This window comes from Copadichromis virginalis, linkage group LG8 (genome assembly GCF_057382275.1).
Source record: "Copadichromis virginalis isolate Kocher_CV1m ecotype Utaka linkage group LG8, C_Virginalis_male_GT1.1, whole genome shotgun sequence".
Taxonomy (NCBI): Eukaryota; Metazoa; Chordata; class Actinopteri; order Cichliformes; family Cichlidae; genus Copadichromis; species Copadichromis virginalis.
The window spans coordinates 11,087,882-11,108,639 of NC_140625.1; the positions used below are offsets into that span (position 1 = coordinate 11,087,882).

Here is a 20,758-nt window from a genome sequence, read left to right on the forward strand (position 1 = left end):
TGAATTCCCATAATTCCTCCCTCTGAGTAGCCAGACCCATGCAAACAGACTTTAGGGTGGGACCATCACTGTTTGCATGGCTCTTGGAGATGGTATGAGATTGATGGCTAGTGAAAAATTAAGCCAGTACCCAAGTCCCAAAAAAATACAGTTCCTCTAATGGTCACTTCAGGTTCCAGCAGCTACTCACAATTGATCAGGGAATGCACGTCTTTCCCTCGTGACCTGTGGTTGGCAGAAGGTGCCTAGGCCTGTGGGACTGGGGCCTAGATTTTCTTATACAGATGGATATCGTATGTATACTTTTGGACTTTTATTTATGTTTCCCACCAATAATGGCAGTTTACCTTTTGCTTCCAGGTACCAAGAAGCAGGCTCCTGCTCCTCCCAAACCCACAAACCCTCCACCCAGTCAGCCCTGTAATTCTGTAAACCACTCCTCATCCTCTGTCTCCTCCCAGACTTTCAGTTCCACCCCCAGACCCCTGTCTAGCCACTCGTCCACCTCTGTAACCTCCCCCACCTCACATCCAAGTGCCACACATCGGCGCCATTCGAGTAACCAGCCCCCGATCCAGGCGCCGAGCCATCCACCCCCAGAACCTCCGACGCAGGCCAATCCCTCTGTGCAGCCCACATCCCTCGGCCAGCCCAGCGGAGACCAGCACAGCGCCGACCCCTCACCCCCGGGAACCCCAACCCCTCCAGACACCCCTCCACCCTGCACTAACAGCCAGGATGCAGTTACCCCTCCATCCCCATCTCCATCTCCCTACCAGTCGGGCTCGCTTCCCCGGCCGCGGCCTGTCCCCAAACCACGGAACAGACCCAACATCCCCCCGCCGCCCCAACCCACCACAGTGACCAATGAGACCAACGGGATCTGCACCAAGATGATGGGTGGGTACCGTTTCTTATGTGAAGTGTGTGTAACAGTGTCATTACTAACCTAATACTAATGTACTGTAATTCTAACACTCTTCACTGTAATACCTCTGCAGGTTAAAGACACACTTGTGAGGTTTGTTGATAATTGACACTTGCAGTAGCACTTTTTTTTTTCCTTTTAAATACATATCATCATCATCACAGCCTGCCGGCTCTTTCACATCCTTTTTTTTTTTTTTAAACTTTGATGCACGACTGTCCCATGATGTGTGATGGATTTTAGTGAGAAACCCACTTCTGATGTGAAAAGCAGATATTTGATACGGTTGCACTTGCTGCTTCCAGTCGAATGATGAGGAAGAAATCTGCAGATAATATTTGTTCCTCTTGAGATCTTTAAAAAAAGAAAAGAAGAAAATGTTGTGTTTTTAAACACTCAAACTTCAATTCATCAGTTGAGTTGCAAAGTATAGAGGGAATATAGCCTCACTGATCTTTACCCACTTATAGTGGGCCATTCATTCGAGTCATTGAGACACATTTCACCCCATGTTTTCTAAGCACCTCCCACAGGTTGGATTGGATTAATGTCCTCTTCTTCTGTACCATACAGACTTTGCTAGCTACTCCATTATATAAAGAAATACCTGAAGGTGAAACACGAATCATTAAAATCTTTCCACCGAATTTTTTGGCTTATGTTTGTTCACTAACTTTAAAAATGTTGTGTTTTTTCCATTAACACGGAAAGACACCTGAGAGCTTCACACTGATGGACTCGATTAAACTGTTCACTTTATCTTCCACTGCTTCTCAAAAACATGTTTCTAGAAGTGAATGTCTCACTACAGGTAATACGGCAGTCTGGCATCAGAGCTGTCATTGCTCACGAGTCATTTTCATCGGCTGTCACTGTGTAATCACAAACAAAGGGGTTTGAAACTCTGATCAGCTCTTAGCGAGGCTTTCAAACCCTTCACTGTCCGGGAAACTCCGTTCAGATTTTCAGAAATATGAAGTGATCCGTGTTGTGGAGTTTTTAAGCTTTTGTATTTTTTTAACTCATGTGCACCTCTAACATGCATGTTTGTGTTTCCAGTATTCAGAATCATGTCCACCCCTCCACCCACCCCCAAAACAGTGTAATGCCCTAGTTTTAATAATTGCATTCAAATGCAAATGAGTTTTCCAGCTAAAATTAAACAGAAACATCTTTCCGGACTTTACATTTTCTCTCTGCTTTCACTGGTTTGTTGCACTGCTGCTTGTCAGTCTCTGTTGCACAGCGCCACCTGCTGGCTGGAGAACTCCTCACTTGCCAAACCTCTGCTCCAGTTTAGTTTTAATCTGCGGAAAATGTGACACAGTTTGACTGCTCTGCAGCAGCTTTAAGTGTTTTCATACGTCGGGCACGTGTTTGCCATTATGGCTGCTGTTTGTCATGTGGGCATTTATCTTTTTGGGATGTTTATGTAGCGTTTTATATGAATTCCTACATGCATGGGAAACCCATTTGCAGTCCCTTGCTAACATAAACAGTAAGTGGAATTATCTGCTTCAGCTGTTACCACACACATCTCCTTTTATCTAAAGATTATTTGCTATTGTGACTAAGCTTACGTGTTTCCTCACCGCAACTAATCTGTCTTCCATGATGTGTCCCGCTTTGTAGATCCGGTGATTCCTTTCAAAGTTTTGAGTCGAGCTTTGGTCCCTGACCTCACGGCAGTAGACCAGCAGCTGCCGACTGCCACCGCCTTCTCCTCCTCATCCTCCTCGCCGCCTCTTCCTAAAGACTGTGACCTGGAGAGCGAGAGCACTGTCCTATAAGGAGGCGCCTGCCCATATCTGCAGCCCTCGTATAAAAGATGAACCTCTCCAACTGTGCCTGGTCATGAAGGACAACAAACTAATGGTGGCCATCATGGAGGTCAAACAGCTTCCTGTCAGCAAAATACATAAAACATTTCTCCAGTCACATGATTAATCTTTGACATGCTAGTTTATTATATGCGAGCTCTATTAGTATTTTTACCCACTACTACACACACATTTTAACATCACATTATTATAGGGGGTAAGCTAGATGAGTGGCAGTGTGTCTTAGAGCGTTACTACTGGTTGTCTTCACTTTTATAAATGCCATAAGTACAGCTTACAGTCAGTATAGTTATTGATTATATAACACATCTTTAAGCTAAAAGGGGTAAAACATCACTATAAATTAACAGAACTGAGCTGATCCCAGCTCACATCAGCTAAAGGATCTCACACGCAAGCCGCTTTGCAACCCCCAGCTCCTTCGCTTCATTCTGTTTTTAATTTAATTCATACGTGTGAAACAGTGTACTAGGAAATCTAGGAGTGATAGTCATGTAAATGCCAAATTTTTGGTTTATAGTCCACATGCAATTGGTGTTTTCCACTGTTTCTACTGTTGTTTAGTGCAGTTCGTGTGTCTCAGCTGTCATCGGCACTCGCTTCCCGACAGTCTTTTCGACCTCCATGATGTTGCCAGATGTGATTTTTGCAGGGAGACTCGTGATACAAAGCCTTCACCCTGCGACATGTACCGGCCCCTCTGTCTTTACACCGCACTCCCTGCAGATCAAGCTCCAGACAATCGTCAAAGAAGAGCGTAGCAGAAACGAAGGGCAGATGTTGGATCAGCACTGCTGTTAGAGACGGTGTTACGGCAATATAAAAGAACACGGTGGGGTAATGTGGGGCAGCTGCCAAACTACGGACTGATAGGACTCAGTTGTATTTGGTGTGAGGTGGGGGTTTTCTGTGTGTGAGTATTTTTCAGTGTTGAACATGGCCTTAGATCAAGAAATAAATAAGTTGTATTTTTAAAAGGTGGATGGAATAGAAACCAAAACAGTTGAAGTGTAGCTGTGACTGCAGGTTTCCAGTCGTCTCAAACACTTAACTTTCCCTTTTCTCCCCCTTTATACTTTTATTTCTTTTTCCTCCTGCCTGTATTTATTTACCAATTTAAAACAAAAATACATTCCCTAGTGGCTTGACATCTTTAATGCAGTCTTTAAATATGCACCATGCCTTATTGGTTCCTCCCAGAACTATGAAATACGCATTTACTGTATGGAGGGGGGGTATTCCCTTCTAGTACCACAGTATTTCTAAGAAGCTGTGTCGGTAGCGGGTATATTTCAGGCCGTGTCCGATAAGAAACTGTGCGCGTCTGCATTGTTCTGCAGAAGTTGTGTATTTAAATGTGTTTTGGGTTTTCTAAGCAGACGTAGCAGGGGTCGACCTGACCCTCCCAGCCTGAATGCAGTCAGTATTTTTTGCCTTTCTGTTTCTCCAGTCTATCTTAGTGTGCTCTCCGGCGTTCGCCAGGGCATTACACACAGCGGGGCTGAGCGTGAGCGAATGTAGTGAAACATCACCCTGAGCAGAAAGATGCATAAAGAGCTGATTTTGCACTTGAGCGCAGGCCAGACTCATTGAGTGGTTTTCTAGTGAACTCGGTTATAGAGGGCTTGGGTTTTTTCCCCTCTCTCTCTGTCTTTCCCACTGAGCTGAGTGAACACGGTGCTGTGATATCTCAGTAGTGATGTGGTGTTAGATTTTTGCCCGGTCTGTTGTTTTTGGATTTTTTTATTTTATTTTAAATGGCTTTGTTGTATTTTCTGTGTAAACTTTGCTTTATTGTTATTATTATTTTTTTGGCCTCTGATAAATGCAGATTTTGGTTCTTAGAGAGCTGACCCAACATGGTACCAGGTGAGAAGGTCTTGGATGCTGGAGTTGCCCTGAAAAGAAGTTGAGTTGTGTTTTTCAGAGACAATCAAAGCATTATGATCCCCTCCTTTCTCTCTCTGTGCACTCTTGTACCTTGCTGCCTTATCCTTGTGCGTTGAGAGAACAAACAAATGCCATTAAACTAGAAATGATGATAATGATGCTGCATTTTTAAGTTCCATAGTTTTATATGTATGCTGTCTGGTGAGCTTAAATATGGGGGGAAAAAACATGTAATATGAATGCTTTCCTTTCCAAAGAAAATAAAGTATATGAAGAAACTATTTAAATCTGTTCCAGGTTGATTGTCTTGTGCCTCGACTCTTGTCCTGTAACAGCCTTAAAGAATGAGGGTTAAAATATTCCTGTAATATGATTTTAAAAAGGGTGACAAATTGCTAATGTCACTGATTAAAAAGCTTTTTTTTTTTTTTTTGAAATTGCATTAACAAAATGTTACCTATAAACATTTGTTCCTGTTGCCACTGAAGGGCTATATGCAATTATGCTAAAACAATCAGGTTAAACTGAAATAAGATTATTTGGGTCATTAAAATATTTCAGTTGACTGTAGACTGAGCTGTTCACATGACGACCATCCACGCTTTCCACGAGGAGGGTAAGCCACAGAAGCCTGGCCCTTCAGAGTGCTGCCACAGAGGATATTAATGGAAAGATGACTGGAAGGGGAAAGGGTGCACAAGCAACAGGGATGACTGCAGCCCTGAGAGGATTGTTGGAAAAAGTCGATTCAAGAACTTGGGAGACCTTCACGAGGAGTGGATTAGAGCTGGTGTAAGTGCACCAAGAGCCTCCGTCACGCTGCTGTCACGTCCCTAATCTCAAGCCACCAAAGACCAACCAGATGAAGTGTTTTACGTGGGCTAACAAAACCAAACTGTCGCTAAGTTGTTCCCTTTTCAGATGAAAGTACATTTTAAATTGACTAAAGTCTGGAGTAAGAGTGGAGAGGGTACTGTTTCCAGTCACGTCAGGTGCTGCTGCTGGTGGCGCTCTGTGTTTTATCACGTCCAGAGTAACAGCTGTATATCAGCAGGTCGATTTATGATACTTGATATGCTTTCTTCCTTTTACTGCAGATTAGAATTCAGCAGAGATTTGCACATGGACTGATTCATGTTGATACTTGTATATCTGCTATCAGCTGATGATAATGGGCGTTCAACACGTGGGTCACTCTAAACCTATCACCTGAAAGCACAGATAAATCAAACGGCGTTACTTTCAGGCATTTGTTTTTATTTAAAACATTTTAAACATATCCTCCATCTGAAAGCAAACAGAAAGGTAAAATGATCACAAAACATTAGCAACTTTTCATGAAAACATATAAAACAGTTATAAAAGAGAACCAATAAGTTAACCTAGCTAGACTAACAGAAGTGTATTTAAACCTAAATATCCAGGGAGGGTAAATGCTACCAGCTGCACAGCTTTTATACATTAACTGCACCGACATGCAAATGACGGGGACAAGAAACACCGTTACTAGACCTGTAGCAGCTAGGAGTGTATTTTTACAAGGTCACAGTCACCTCGTGAGCCTGACTAAAGCTATGCATTAAGAATAAATAAAACGGTAATTTCCTGGTGACACACTTGGATAAGAAAGTGAACTGGGACTTGGAGGACAGGGGAATACAATTTAAAAAAAAGAAAAAAAGAAAGAAATGAGCAGTGCATAGCAAAAAACAATGAATTTACAATTTCAATAGTTCATAAACAGAAATACAACACAGCTACAGGTACACTGTACTGTAGAGGAGTCATGACATCACCATGACAACCAGAAATGCAGGAAATGTCCATTTACAGTGTGTTTTTCCTCCCCGCACCCCCTGTTGACGCGCATTCATCCAGAGGCCGCCCACTTGTTGGAGCAGAGATGCATTCAGAACACTAGAAAGACTCGACAAAGTGCACAACCATTAGCCGTTTGCCAGAAGCAAACAGCTCACGCTTCACAACGAAGCTGGCTTTCACCTTTGAGTACAGCCAACAACAAAAAAGGACACTAATCACCCACATGCTCTGAAACTACAGAATTTGACGATGTGCCGATGGCGGGCCGTAAAAGGTGCAGCATTGTTTGCAAAACGTCACTCAGAACCCTCAAAACAAATGTGCAAATGAATGTGGATTTCACCGAGTCCTCACAGGGAGAACAGCAGTGATGCTGGATGAATACGAGCGGACGTTCACAGGCTTTAGTTCGGGTGCAAATGGGCTGCATTTACTCAGTTGGTCAATGCGCATGTTGCAATGGATTGTAAGTTGCAGTGACCAGCTGCTGAGGAGTCACAAGGAGACTGCAATTGTTTGGAGACCGGTTGCCTGGTGGGAGGCAACATGTCTCCAAACAATTGCAGTCTGCATCTAATTTATAAACGCAGACAGATTGCATGTTACACTGACTCTGAGTCAGTCTACGCCAGTGTGCGCAACTCATCTGTGTGGTTTCTCTTTGCAGTAGGGAATTCAACTCAACAGTTTGCCAATTGGTTGTATTCTGTTTATCTTCCTGTAAGGTTGCCTAGCACCTATTTGATTTGCAGTTAAATCGCCAACCTGCAGCAACTACGTCACTAGTGGTGGAGGAATTTATGGGCTTCTGGCTGGACTGGGAATACAAGTGGTTAATTTTTGTTTTATGTGAATTTTGACATCAACAGATTTAATTCGATTGCCGGCTTGACCCCCTTCAATCGCAAACTGATAGCAGTCAGACTCCATCTTATTGCCGTTTTATTTCCATCCGAGTCTTCAACGCAACAATTCAAAGGCAAAAAATTGATTGCGAGCTGTCATGGTAGAGTGTTTACACTTGACTGACATAACAATGTAACCTTAAAGGATGCAGGCCAAAGAATCCTCTTCAGATCTGTTTGTTTGTTCAAATGACAAATTTGATTTTATCACTGCAAGATGAGTTTTGACATTTTGAGTTATTTTAACACATTTTATAATAATAATAATAATAACAAGAAGAAGAAAAATTTAAATATTAATAAAACTTAAATTTGTAAATTTCTACAATCTTTACGGCCTTGCTTTGCTTCCATAGACATCAGATCCTCAACACTTTAGGACCAGAGCTGGGTGTGTGTGACGTTAACTCGCCTCTATCAGAAGAGAAAAGAAAAAGGATTTTCATCATAGATGTCATAGTAAAGGAAATAAATATGACTACAAGTCATACAATTCATGTTCTAGATTCACAATTTGGACATAAATTGTTTAAAAACTCCTACCGTCTACTATTTCTGAATGTTTAAAATATATCCTGCAGTATGGGAGGCAGTGAGCGCACCATCAAACACTAACACTGAACTACACCTGTCAGTCATCTTGAGTCCAGATAACTGTCATCAGCCTACATTTATGCTTCGTCTTTACAATTTTCAAATATGATCTGATAGAAAATATAAACTTTATATAGTCGTATAATAAACATGTAAATAGTCATACCAGTTGTTGTCGTTGCTTAAACCTCACTTTAATGCAGCATCACAATCAAGGGCCTTGAAAGGCTTCCTTCTAACAATCTTTACAAATTTACCAATTAATGCGCATTAAAAAGAGATGTAAATAACATTGATAAGTGGCGGGAGTATTGCGTGTGTGCTGTGGAGTTCCTATTGATCTGTGGACACCTGAATAGTCCTGCTCTACCAGCACCTGAAGTAATAGCACTGCTGCACACGGGGCACTCGTTAACTTGTGGTTTATCTACATACAGATACAGCGCATTTCCATTGTGTTTGCTATAGATGACGTGGTCTCTGTTCCCGTTGGTTTGAGTGTCTGTGTGTGATCTTGGCACTTTGGTTATGGAGAGCAGAGTGAAAACTGAGCCAGCCGGCCTTTTCGGTTTGGCCCGACATCTGCCCGCATTTCTTGCTTCTACCAGGCCAAAGGGGAAGACAGTCTGGGGCTTCTGGGGTTTTCCGGAGTCTGGATCTCACTGAGAGCTCTCTGCAAAAGAAAAACCATAATCTCCTCTTATTTATACTCATTTTACCCCATTATTTTCAGATTTAGAGCAAATTCATTTATTCCATAGACAGGGCCGCTTTGCAGCCTAATCAGTTTATAGCTGCAGGCAGCCGGTCTGTGTGAGAGCACTGTTTGAATGCCTCATTGTTTAGTAGGTTTGAGTCTGTCACACGCCTGCTGAATATATCCAAAATATGACTGTCACCTTCTGGAACAAGTCAAATTTAGCCTTGCTCATCTATCAACACCTTGACAGAGAACAGTGGAGTAATAGCTCACCTCAAACTTGGATACGAACTCTGAAAAAATGCCAAAGAAGGTCTCTGTGCTGGAGGACTTGCTGTCCTCTCCAAAGTAGGAGGCCACCTTGGAGAACTCCTCCATGGCTCTGGTCTGCAAAGATTCAAGAGACTGGATCGCAGGGTGGCTGTTCTCCAGGAAAGTCTGTGGGCACAAACATACAAATATACAGGGGCTCTTAATGAATGGTGCAACTGGGTGAAGATTTAGAAAACAATTAGTGATGCTGCCATGATGCCCTGATTTCTCTTGTCTCTATATTTACACTCCTCCATGATAATGGATGGGTGCTACAAAATTGTTTGAGGCAAAGCAAGGTGCCACCACCTGTACACTAACAACTCTTTTACTGAAGTAGTCCTGGTTTGGAAATGTTATTGATATCTATTGAGAGTCCATACAAATATGTCTGGACTTTCCTCTTATACTCCTGGTTACTGACACCTAATAACACGAGCACAGGGAATGTATCGTATTGTTTCTTTGTTGTTTTTCTCCAAATACCCTGCTTTCCTCCCACAGACCGAGGAGCTTGCTTGTTAAATTCGGATTAAATGATGAACTAACCATAGCTGTAGATGTCAGACAGATACAGTGCACAAATAAATGTTTGAATGAGTAGCTTTGTGGTCAATTAGACTGTTGAAGTGCAACATTATCATATTATTTGTGTTTGTGTTACTATCCTAAACAACCAGGAAACGGTTAGCTTAGCAGTGCGAAACGGGCAAGTCATTATGTCGCTTGTTTCAACAATATGGAACCCAGACAACAAAACCAGCTGATTTTGTCAAGTTTTTCCTGAGCTTTTATAATATTTTTTACACTTATATTATAACCTGTATGGTAGTAAACATCAGAGTGCTTGTATTCGATGAGAACTGGACAGGGCCAGCCAAGTGATTCCTTTGCTAAGCTGAAACTGCAAAGACACAAGAGTGTCTCTTTAACTCTTAACCGTTGATAAACATCATTCATTTATTTACAGATTTTACTGTAGGGGTGCATGGTGGAACAGCGGTTAACACTGTCACCTCTCAGTATAAGGGTTCAACCCTGCTGCCCACCTGGGCCTTTGTGTGCATGTTCTCCCTATGACATTAATCTGTGTGTCGTTCCTACTGTTTCAGCTTTGTGATAACATGCAAACTACCCATTGTACACCCTGCGTGTGCTGGAATAGGCTCCAGCCTTGAAAATGGATGGGTTTTATCGTACACTCATGACTGAAGTGAAGTGATCGTCAGGGGTAGACTGGATCTTCTGACAGGCCGCCCTGATGTCCTGCACGGTGGAGTGAAGGTCACTCAGCTCTGTTGTAATGGCCCTCTGGTTCACTGTCACAGGGAAATATTGGAGATGAGGTAACAAACCCATTGAAACTCAAAGGAAATATGCAAATCAAACTGTAACAACAGCATAAAATATGCAAAAGAAGCACACCTGATTCTACTGTATATTAACTATTAACTAAGAGCATTGTACCTTTAGCTGCCAGAGGCACTGTTGTGAGGTCTCTGGGAAAGCTGAGCAGCTCTGGGAAGTGTTGGCACAAAGACTTGGCCAAAATGTGGAGAAAGGTGGATTTCCCGTCGACTGTTTTGGTTGTGCTTAGCTAAGAGACAGAAGGAGAAGCGCATGAGCGACTAAACACTGAACTCGAGCTTACCGTGTTGAAGGCACAGACATCCGTGCTGTACCTCAGTTAGGAAGTTGATCTTAAAACTGGTCGTCCTGTTGCTCTTCGGCTGCCCGTTGTTCAGGTAATTTCCCATTGCAAGAACAAACTGTTGGTAAAGCCGTAAGTATTCACTGCTAACACAGATATTCACAGATTTATTTTCATTTCGACTGCTCATTTCATACCTCCAGGATCTTGGCTAATTTCTTGCTGCTCCTGAGCTCCACTGAAGCCTTGTAGATGTAATCGTACGCGATCTTCATCTCCTCCGTCCTCTCCTGTAGGGTCGTTTTAAAGTAGAGGCTCCGCAGGCGAGTCTTATAATCAGGCACCATTAGCATCTGAAACACAGACAATGTTAAATCATTTAGTTTTACTCTTTAAAACATGTCTGATCATCTCTGACATTTTTCCCTCACAGTCACCTGGAAAATGAACTGGTCCGGCTCGCTCAGCTTGCCCGGGTCCTGATCAAACTGTTCGTACTGTTTCACCTCTTCTTCGTCTGGGGCATACAGCAGCAGCTGCTTGATGTGGGCCGGCTCCAGCCTGTCGGTGGTCATGTTCATCAACACCTGACGCAGCTCTTCGGGGGAGATTTTCAGATGGGCGATGAGGATGGCTGCAGGGAGGAGGAGGAGGGTGAGTAGGCGGGGGAAAATGTGGAGAATTTATGTACCAAAGAGGATCACTGTGTTCCCGCTCTGCTGACAAACCCTTCATCTGCGTGTCTTTCACTCACATTTATTACCATGTGTCTGTAACATGTAGCTCTGAAACCCAGAGTCACATCATAAACCCGCTAATTAACAGTGAATTAGCAGTGCCGTGACAGAAGACAGAAGTTGCTGTGCCAAAGAGTCCAATCTGGATAACTGCAGAGAAGCAAGGCATCATTTTTAGACTTTTCATTGTCTTGCTATATTGCTACACTGGCCTCTATTGTTACACTGACGTAAGATGACTTTGTAATTCTTTGATCAAATTTGGCCAAATCTGATCCACGATCTAAGAAGAACATAAATATACATGTCTTTTTCTTCTTGTAGAGACTCACTCTTTTTCCTTGTGAATGAAACATGAACGACCTGTTGGTACTGTTAGGTTTGCCTACTTCGTGACTTGCTTGCTGTGTAATTATATTGTCCTCAACGTTCCAGCGAATAGGTTCAAGCTACAAACCTATCAGGTACCAGTTAGCACAAAGCAAATCTAGAGAAAAATCAGTCAGAAGGTATAAGGAGAGAGCAATGATCTGTGGCCAAATCCATTTTCTTTAAGGGAGTTATCTCGCTGCTACTTCTGCAGTGCACTTGTTTTCACCTTCATTCCAACCAAGGGAGGTGAAATGGACTCATGATGGTTTATAACTGATATTCCTGAACTTTAACTCACTTGGATCATCCAGTGTTCCTTTAATTTACTTGAACAGTGTAACTGTATCCATTACGGTGGCCCTGAGAGGTCAAATGCAACTTAAAATGCAAGCAGGTAAAAAAAAATGCTGCAAAAGCACAGAGCACACATGGGAAGCTGAATAAGTAGTAGCAGAAGTTTAACAGCTGCAGAGTCAGTGGTAATTTTCAACTCTTGATTCTGTTCCATTATCCTTGTTATGCTAATATATATGTCTGAGTGCGCTCTCACCTGAACCCTGCCCTTCGATGCAGCGTTACTACTTCAGGCTAACATGTTTTTATCAGGTTAATCACTTTATCAGTTAATTTTCATCAAGTTTATCAGCTATATATTATCTTGTGGGCACAATGTGGATTTGATACCTTGTCTAAATAGTGTCTATAATTCCTCTTCCACATCAGTTACGCAGAAAATGTTTGGCCTTCGTTAAGTGATGTTCTTTGTCTTCTACTTGTGCAACGTTTTTGTAACTATAAAAGGTATTTTTGCTGCAGTCTCACATCCTTGATCCTCGACCCTTGTGTCGTGTTTGTGTGGCACTCACAGGCATTGTAGGCTTTCTTATGAGACAGAATCTCCACCACGTCTTTCTTTTTTAAGTTCTCTGGCTGGAAGGCTGGCTCTGGAGGAGAGACTGATAATTTTAACAAACAGTGTAAGGATGCGTTCTCCTGGCACCAGGGGTCAATACGCAAACTAAGTCTAAGAGGCTGAACGTGGCGGGTTGGTGGGTTAATAACACACTCTGCCATTAGAGGCCAATAAAATGATTTTTAATCGGTAACAGCAAGTTGTGTGGTTTGTTTTTTACATAGGCAGATCTGTGTTATTACTGATAATCATGACAGAAAACAAGAGGGGGATATGGTGCCGTATGGAGAATGGATTTGAGGTGCAGGTGAATGAAGCAGCTCCAATGGAGAACATAACTGTGAAGGTACAAACACAACAGGCGACGTCAATAAAGACACACATATATTCAGATGCAATGCAAATGTATCGTTTTAGACACAAAGAGGTTAAGATGACTTGATGTGTATGAATTGATGAAGACGTGACAAAGTTACAAAATCACTCACTGGATCTGCGTTGAGTCCCAAAGTGCAGGTCCAGGTCTAAGTGCTTCACCATGTCGGTGAGCTTGTCATACTCTGAATCCTCCCCGAGCTAAACGCAGACAAGGACACACTGTACTCTCCGAAGGCACAGTCAAACTCAGCTTTTTTAACTTATTTCTTTTATGTTTGGTGTTCAGATTTTATTCATGTCTGATAGGAATATATGCTGGGATCAAAAAGGCTCAACGTTTTAACAGCCTCTGTTTACAAAAACAACATTGTTGCCTTGATGACTCATCGGAGACACATAAGGAGGTTTTTCCAAATATGGATGGAGATATGTAGGAGTAGTGAGAAAACTCACAGTCCGAGTGGGTAGATTCACATGTTGTTTTCTTTTTTTACCGACAGAGCCACACATATACGTATCCGTACAGCCTCTAACCACAGGGTAATGCAAGATAACTGGAGATCACCACTCACCTGACCCCATATTGTTCCCTCAGAGTTCTCCACCTGCTCCCAGCGGAGCCTCTTTACACTCATGTGGTTAACGTCTGAGGCTTGCTGGCCCGGCTTGGGCAGCGGAGGTGGGTCACAAGGAGGAGGTAATGGTGGAGGAGGTGGTGGTGGAGCCTTGAAGATGGAAAAACAGTTACTTAACACTTAAGCCATAGTGTTCTAGTTCAGCACAAAGACAGCAGTTCTCACTACTGAATCATATTCCCACTGTGCGCATGGACCTCACAAGTTTCTTGTATACTCTTTAGCAGTTGTAGACAAAGAAATTATTACTGCTATTATTAGTTATTTAGGGTATGGGTCTGTCGTGGAAAGCAACAGCAAAACCGGGGACAGAGCACGAGGTTAAGCTAGAAAGAGCATGGCAGGAAGTACTGGGGTTGAGATGGGTTGCAAAGTGGCTTACAGCACACTGTGGACAGGATAAAGAAGATTAAAACAAAATAAATAGATTTCCCACTCAGGTCTATAGGAGAATATCAGCTGAACTGTGTTGCAATGAGATCATGTGACCTATCGGGATGAAGTTGATGGTCTGCCTGAATGCTGTTCTCGAGTAATGAAGTCCAATTAAAATCTGGAATCATGTTAAATTCACGAACAGTGTTGGGGGAATTTGGGGTTTTGGTGGAAGAATACAGTCTCAGACTGGTCATGTAGTCCTTTTATTTCTCCTTATCCTCTGACGTCCCACAGGTCAAACCACACAGAGTCAAGGTTGGGCTACACTTAACATACTGAAGGCGTTAACTTTCAAATCAAGCCTCTTAAGTGGTTTTTGGCCTAATAGATCTTCTGTCATAAAAGGCACATTTGGGGATGAAATAGATTTTAAAAAGTTGATTATAGATCAGACGGTACATCAAATCCGAAACTGGCTGCTGGCAAACATGAGCGATGTTAAAAGGTTAAAATGGGGCAAATGATGCAGAATCTTGATTAGCACCAGAGTGTTTAAGTGCTAGTTTGCACCTCTGTTGCTAAGCGCTCTTGGTTGCAGCACTGATGGAGTGAACCTCTTTGTGTTTTCATTTTCTATTTCTGTGTGCTGATGTCTTATTTGTACTTCAAGTAACAAGACAAAAAACAAACAAACCACAAAGTGCAGATGTTACCTGTTTGGAGGTGTGGTGTTCCTGCCTTGTGGTTTCCAAGGTCTTCATGTGACTGGGGAGGGTGGAGTGAGAGGTTGGAGGCTGCGAGAGCAGCGAGGAGCCCGCGTGGCCCTGGCTTTGACATTGGGATGGGCTGTGCTCCTGGAGGGACGGCGGCAGTGGGCCCTGGTAGCTGTGTTGGTGGTGGAGCTGGTGGTGCCTCTGCAGGACGAGCTGGCTCGGCCTCAGCAGCTGCGGGGAGGGCTGCGGGGAGGGCTGGCGGATAGGCTGAGGCTGGCTGAACTGTCGTGGGAGGTAGGTGGGGCGGGAGCGCAAGGTTTTGGTGGAGGTCAGGGTTGTGTGGCCGAGGCGGGTGGTGGGTTGGAAGCGCTGGAGAGTCTTCTCATTTTCGTCTCTGCTCGGGTGCTTTTTGTGTAGGGGAGAGCGGCAGGACAGGATGGTCCTCGGAGGGGGTGGAGGAGGAGGGATGATGGGGTGGTGCGGTTGGAAGGGCATCCGGCTGCGGGGCACGTGCTCGGGTGAGAAGCGCACTGGTGGGAGAGGGTCGGTAAACGGAATGGGAGGGGGTATGAGAGCCTGCAAGGGCGGAGGAGGCGGGGGGCTTTGGGTGGGAGGTGGTGGGATCGGTTCGGATCCAGAGGAGTAGCAGGGAGAGGAGGCCTCGTCGCTGCTGCTGTGATCCTCACTGCCGCTGCTGAGCTGCCGGGGCATGAAGCCGATTTCCTGGTCCTCCTGGAAGCTCATCTGGAGGGAGGAGGAGTGCACCATCAGCCCCGAGAACCACCTTCACCTCCACATAGTCTAGTAAACGGCTAATAAACAGCTTCTACGTTTTAAAATCCAGTCTATTCAAGCTGATTAAAAAAAGCGACACGGGGTGCGATCAGAATGTTTTGGAACTCTGACAATTTATTTTAAAGAAAGGTTTTGTCTTTGTGCACCTCTGGACTACTTCTAATAGTGCTGCTTTTTACGTCCCATTCATCTGTGATTTCTATCTAGACCACAAACGTTGGCTAAAAGCCGACATCTGTGTCAGACTGACCCAGCTTTAATGTCCTGAACCATCTGTGCTGGTGAGAGGTGGGTGTCCGGCTACCACCAGCGAACCAAAAAGCAGTTTTCAGTACATAAAGTCCAAGCTTGCTCAGGAAGGTCAGACTGTTCACACAAACTTCTACTTCAGCTCCATGCAGATCTGGCTCCCTACAACTCTATCTTTTCCCCAGAAATAAAGTTAAATTTAACTAGTTCACTAAAATCAATGCAGAGGTGCACGAAGATGCAATCTTGAAGGGGTGACTAGCCAAATTCAAGTTTGCTTGTTTAAAAAGGAGATTTTAATTTACAGGTGTAATCCCAAAATATATTTATCACACTTCATAGCAAGTTCAGAAATTCTGCTTTTTTTTTTCTCTCTTTTTGACTTTTAGAATAGAAAATATCTACAAAATAACATCAAATCAAAGTGCTGATCTACAGAATTTAAAACCCATGCACTTAAATATCTCCAAACCTCTATATAAAAACTATGAAAATAACAATACAATATATTATAATATAACATAATGTGAATGGAAAAGAACCGTGACAATGCTATAAAAAGCCCAGTACTTATTCTAAATACAGATTACTAAACAGAAACATGTAGATAAAACTATGATATAACTGAGTATCGTTTTACTTACAGGCACAACTCTTCTTCTGAAACCATGACAACCACCTTGATATATCTGTTCGTGTGACACAAGTGTTCATTGTAGCGTACATTAGAGGTGCTCTAATGTAAACATGCAACACTACAACGTTAATACTTCTCTAAATGTTCAACTTGCTTACTGTTTATTAAGGAGCAAATGCACAAACAACAGATTTTCTCCTTATCATGCTAAATATATAAATCGAGATCACGGTGGTCTAACAGCTTGCACGCCGCAGCGGCGCACATTCTGTGCAACTGAGTCAGACAGGATGACATTTTCCCGTCTGGCCCAATCAATATTGTGGCAGTGAAAGTGAAAGTATGACCAGCATTAGCTTTTATTACAGCATTACTCGCACTCTGCATTGAAATTTAAACTCACTTGTAATTTAAAAGTAATGAATGTAGCAGCTTTAAATGTGAAATATAGACAATAATAATAATCCTGTGATGCATGACGCACGTTAATTGCAGGCACGGCTTCCAGTTATTCCTCTCACTGAACCAGCACCTACAAGAGTCTGAAGGTTTAATCAATGGAGATTTTATACTTGTAGAATGTAAACATTACAGAAGCTAGCTCCTTCTGCATAGGCTGCTGTAGGCTGAATAGTAAGTCACTCACTCTTAAGGTTAGGTCCATAAATTGTTAGACAAGTCTGGTTTAAAATCCACTGTGGGCTAGGGGTCAGGGCTCAACAATGAGAGCGTTCCACTTTTTCTGCTCCTGCTCCAAATAAAGGTAAAACACTTGTAGCATAGTTCTGCCTCTCACAGCTGGCAGCTCAGCGGTGGAATAACTGAAAATCACATCTTAAGAAACAATAACGCCTGTTTTTCTTCCTCACCTCCTCGTAGTCGTTCTCCCCGGGCACGAAGTCATCCACCAGAGTGACCCGGTGGCCCAGCTGCTCGCTCAGGGAGTCCAGGAACTTGTCTGTGTCTCGGCTGCGTGGCGGCCGGGAGAAGGTGAACAGTTTTTTGCGGTGGGTCAGCACGTTGTGGCCGCTGTCTGAGTGATGAGGGGAGGCCGGGGGGCTCTCCAGACTGACATAAGGGTTGGAGTCTATGCTGCTTTGATGGTGGATTTCATACACGGGAGTGGGAAGAGGCTCCTTCCAAGACAGGGACAGGCCAGATTTACGATTACCTGTAGAGACGCACATTAACAACGATGGCCTCGATTTATATTTAGGCCACCTTGACGTGAGGATCTTTCCTCTTAGTAAATATCTGACATTCTAGACCATGTAGTCACCAGGAGGATTATTTCTTCTGAGAGGTAACCATTGCAAAATAAATAAAAAAATAAACTGAAAGCTTGTGTGTTTGAGTGGTTGCCATGCCATGTTCACATCAGACTGGCAAAAAAATAGCATCACTTAGCAGCAATTCTGCTTGTTTGCCACCTATAAGGACACATCGTCCACCACAACCCCCCAAATCTCATCATGATGTAAACATGGCATCAGTCACGTGCCACCAAGGCCCAAAACTGATCGGCTTCTATCACTTTGCATGTCATTTTATCTGTTCATTATGCAAATATGGGACCCTGGTGGCTTAAAACAGCAAGATGAAAGCATGTATCTGAAAGCGTGTGGATGCGGTGAGTTTTTAGGAACCCAGAATACCTGTGAGGGTGGGGAGTGTGAGGGGAGAGAGAGGGCTCTCGGGCTCTGGTGAGGAGCCGCACTGCAGTGGAGGCACACTCTTTCCTGCGTACACGTTCTCCAGCTCCGTATACACACCTGTCATCTACAGATGAAGGCATGATCATCTCATTAGCACATTATTGCTGGGCACATTTTCTTTGAAGGTCTGCTGCTTATTAGTGTTTTAATATTTTTTTTTTTTCGGTTAAGCTGCAGACTCACATCTGACCAATTATCAAAGTAATAGTAATGATCAGCAAACCTTCAAATCAAGTGAGACCAGAGAGCACAGAGATCATAGCTAGCGTTCCGTAAATGCCAGTCGCTGAGGAGCTAGGCGCGGGAAAGCTGCGGGTATACCTACATGATTGAGGTCAGGGGACTCGGGGAAGGAGGTTCCATCTCCTGACTGCCTCTCCTCCGGGCTCCCGGATTCATCGATATGAATTCCTAAAGCACAATAAAGCATGAACAGTGACACGTGTTCATCCACCATCCACCTCCAGCCTGGGAGGAGAGCGGATGAAGCAGAGCAGAACAGCGCAGAAGGAGCAAAAAAAGCTCAGGTCCCGCAACGGGGGTTAGCAATGGTAATGGAAAACTGGGGAAAAGTAAAGTACCTGAAGCCTGAAACAGCCAGGAAATAAACACTGTTTCAAACTGAGAGGTTGGGGAAGGTTTTAAAAGCAAACGGATGCTGAGAAATGGATGTAATGTATGACCTGGTGATGACTTTTTTTCTTTTTGTTAGTAGCAGTCCTATGTGAGCTCAAACACTTACACACATTCCCACCTGGGACTTGGCCACTGCAAATAAAGCCTCATTACTTATCTCTGATAAGACCTGGATCAATGGGAATTTAGGTAGCGGCGGGTGAATAGTACAGTAACTTCATCAGGAATCCCCATTTACTGTCTCATCGTCGATTTCTCTTGTATGAGTTGTGTTATAACGATGGGAACACAGATTTAAATAAGCACACAGCTTATTAGCAATAACAACCCCATTTAAATCCCTCTTGCTTTACAGATTTCATTAAAGCGGCATTAACATTCTGTGTTTTTCACCTGGGGCAAACAACCTTGTTACGACACCATTTCAGTTCATCCAGCAGTGACGAAGCAACGTTCCCACTCAAGTCTCTCTTTTTTTGCCTCCCGAGGGAAAAAAATCTTCATCTTCATCAGTTAAATGTTCACCGGCTCTACCTTTAATTGCTAACTTTGTCTTCCAGCTGTCTTTGCGCTGTAGCCTACAGTGGCTTATTAAAGCTTTTACATCAAAGAAAGGTTGCCCGACGACGAGATAAATTGCTTAAAGTGGTTATATTGTAGCAGATGTGTTGCAGGAAGGAGCTCGAAGGCTTTTTAAAACCTTTGTATCAAACCCAGCTGAACAATTTCTGGAATTATAATGATTTTGTGCTAAAGGACAACAGGCTCTCATTGAACATGTTTATCCCGCTGGGACGTTGCCGTGCATAAGCATACCCATTCCTAGGTGAGTCCCGATGATGCAGTCATCGGAGCTCCTCTCTCGGGCGTTGTTGCGGTACGACGACCCCGTCACCCGCATGGAGCTGCTGCGCCGGTGGTGCTCTGGACCGTTGTCAGGCTCTAATAATGCTGCAAAACACACACACACACACACACACACACACACACACACACACACACACACACACACACACACACACACACACACACACACACACACACACACACACACAGGGTCAGATTGGCTCTACTTTGCTATTTATATAAAAAGCACGATAAACATCGATAGTACATCATGATAAAAATCCAATTCAACTTCTCATTCGTTTCATGCCTCACCGTTGCTCTTGTAGCCAAGGAAACGAGACAGCTTGCCCTGGCAGCGCTCCTGTTCATCGTAGGTCAGCAGCTGGTAGATGAACTTCCAGATCAGCTGCTTGGCTGGAGTGTCCAACACTGGAAACACGTCCACGATCAGGGTGTCCACGTTCCTGCAAACACACGTGCTCCATATCCACTCACTGTCTTCTTTATATAATTCCTGCTCATGGCTGACTATCATTCAGTGCAAGGGTTTATTTTATATTCTTTGTACCATGTAAAGCTGAAAAAGAGACGCTGGGAGAGAGCAATGAAAAGGGTGGGAGGATAACAAAGATGTCACTTATGGTATGATTTATGTTGTTGGGTGTACGCTGTATGCATATAGAGTTGAATAACAGTGGTATTTTAATCCTGCTGCCTCACATGTTTGCATCATGTGCTGAGCTAATTCATCATCCCGTATCAGAACCTAACTTAAGCTGTAACTTCCTGCTTCCGCTGCTAACCCTTCATTTGCTCAATAATCCATGTCTTCTTTTGCTAACAGATTCCTCTGTAACCCTGTAACCCTCTGCTCCCTGTCCCTTCGCTCACTGACCTGTGCTGGAAGAATGTCTCTAAAGCTTTGCAGACACTGTATCTCTCCTGGATGGTCAACAGGTGCTCCAGCTGCTGGCTGAAAGTCCGCCCGTGGACTTTGATGCTCGGTGGAAGAATCTCTGCAACCCACTGCAGAGAACTGAGACCAGGAGACCTGGACAGCATGTATGGAGGAAACCAAACATTAATTTTTCCATTCCTACTTACTGAAC

The 20,758-nt window shown here is 43.6% G+C and overlaps 2 protein-coding genes across 9 annotated transcripts in view; one reads left to right on the forward strand and one right to left on the reverse strand.

The window, feature by feature from the left end:
* The window catches only part of arhgap17a (Rho GTPase activating protein 17a), a 34,543-nt gene extending 29,603 nt beyond the window's left edge, over positions 1-4,940 (forward strand). For 5 of the 7 annotated variants that reach the window (XM_085465725.1, XM_085465726.1, XM_085465728.1 and 2 more), the window contains 2 exons: positions 361-900; positions 2,561-4,940. In XM_085465725.1, the coding sequence (XP_085321851.1) occupies positions 361-900; positions 2,561-2,718 (698 nt within the window). In that variant the 3' untranslated portion in view covers positions 2,719-4,940. Of the gene's footprint in view, positions 1-360; positions 901-1,001; positions 1,022-2,560 lie in introns of all 7 variants that reach the window. The other 2 variants (XM_085465729.1, XM_085465727.1) reach the window with 2 other exon arrangements.
* Positions 4,941-6,186: 1,246 nt separating this feature from the next.
* Positions 6,187-20,758, reverse strand: part of grid2ipb (glutamate receptor, ionotropic, delta 2 (Grid2) interacting protein, b) — a 37,946-nt gene continuing 23,374 nt past the window's right edge. The window contains exons 9-26 of one of the 2 annotated variants that reach the window (XM_085465733.1): positions 20,545-20,700; positions 19,962-20,113; positions 19,617-19,751; positions 18,490-18,575; positions 18,105-18,228; positions 17,319-17,620; positions 16,457-16,501; positions 14,769-15,512; positions 13,615-13,767; positions 13,153-13,240; positions 12,618-12,707; positions 11,080-11,276; positions 10,840-10,995; positions 10,674-10,760; positions 10,459-10,588; positions 10,192-10,310; positions 8,953-9,117; positions 6,187-8,652 (exon numbers count right to left, since the gene is read on the reverse strand). In XM_085465733.1, the coding sequence (XP_085321859.1) occupies positions 8,581-8,652; positions 8,953-9,117; positions 10,192-10,310; positions 10,459-10,588; positions 10,674-10,760; positions 10,840-10,995; positions 11,080-11,276; positions 12,618-12,707; positions 13,153-13,240; positions 13,615-13,767; positions 14,769-15,512; positions 16,457-16,501; positions 17,319-17,620; positions 18,105-18,228; positions 18,490-18,575; positions 19,617-19,751; positions 19,962-20,113; positions 20,545-20,700 (3,001 nt within the window). In that variant the 3' untranslated portion in view covers positions 6,187-8,580. The remainder of the gene's footprint in view (positions 8,653-8,952; positions 9,118-10,191; positions 10,311-10,458; positions 10,589-10,673; positions 10,761-10,839; positions 10,996-11,079; positions 11,277-12,617; positions 12,708-13,152; positions 13,241-13,614; positions 13,768-14,768; positions 15,513-16,456; positions 16,502-17,318; positions 17,621-18,104; positions 18,229-18,489; positions 18,576-19,616; positions 19,752-19,961; positions 20,114-20,544; positions 20,701-20,758) is intronic. The other variant, XM_085465732.1, reaches the window with a different exon arrangement.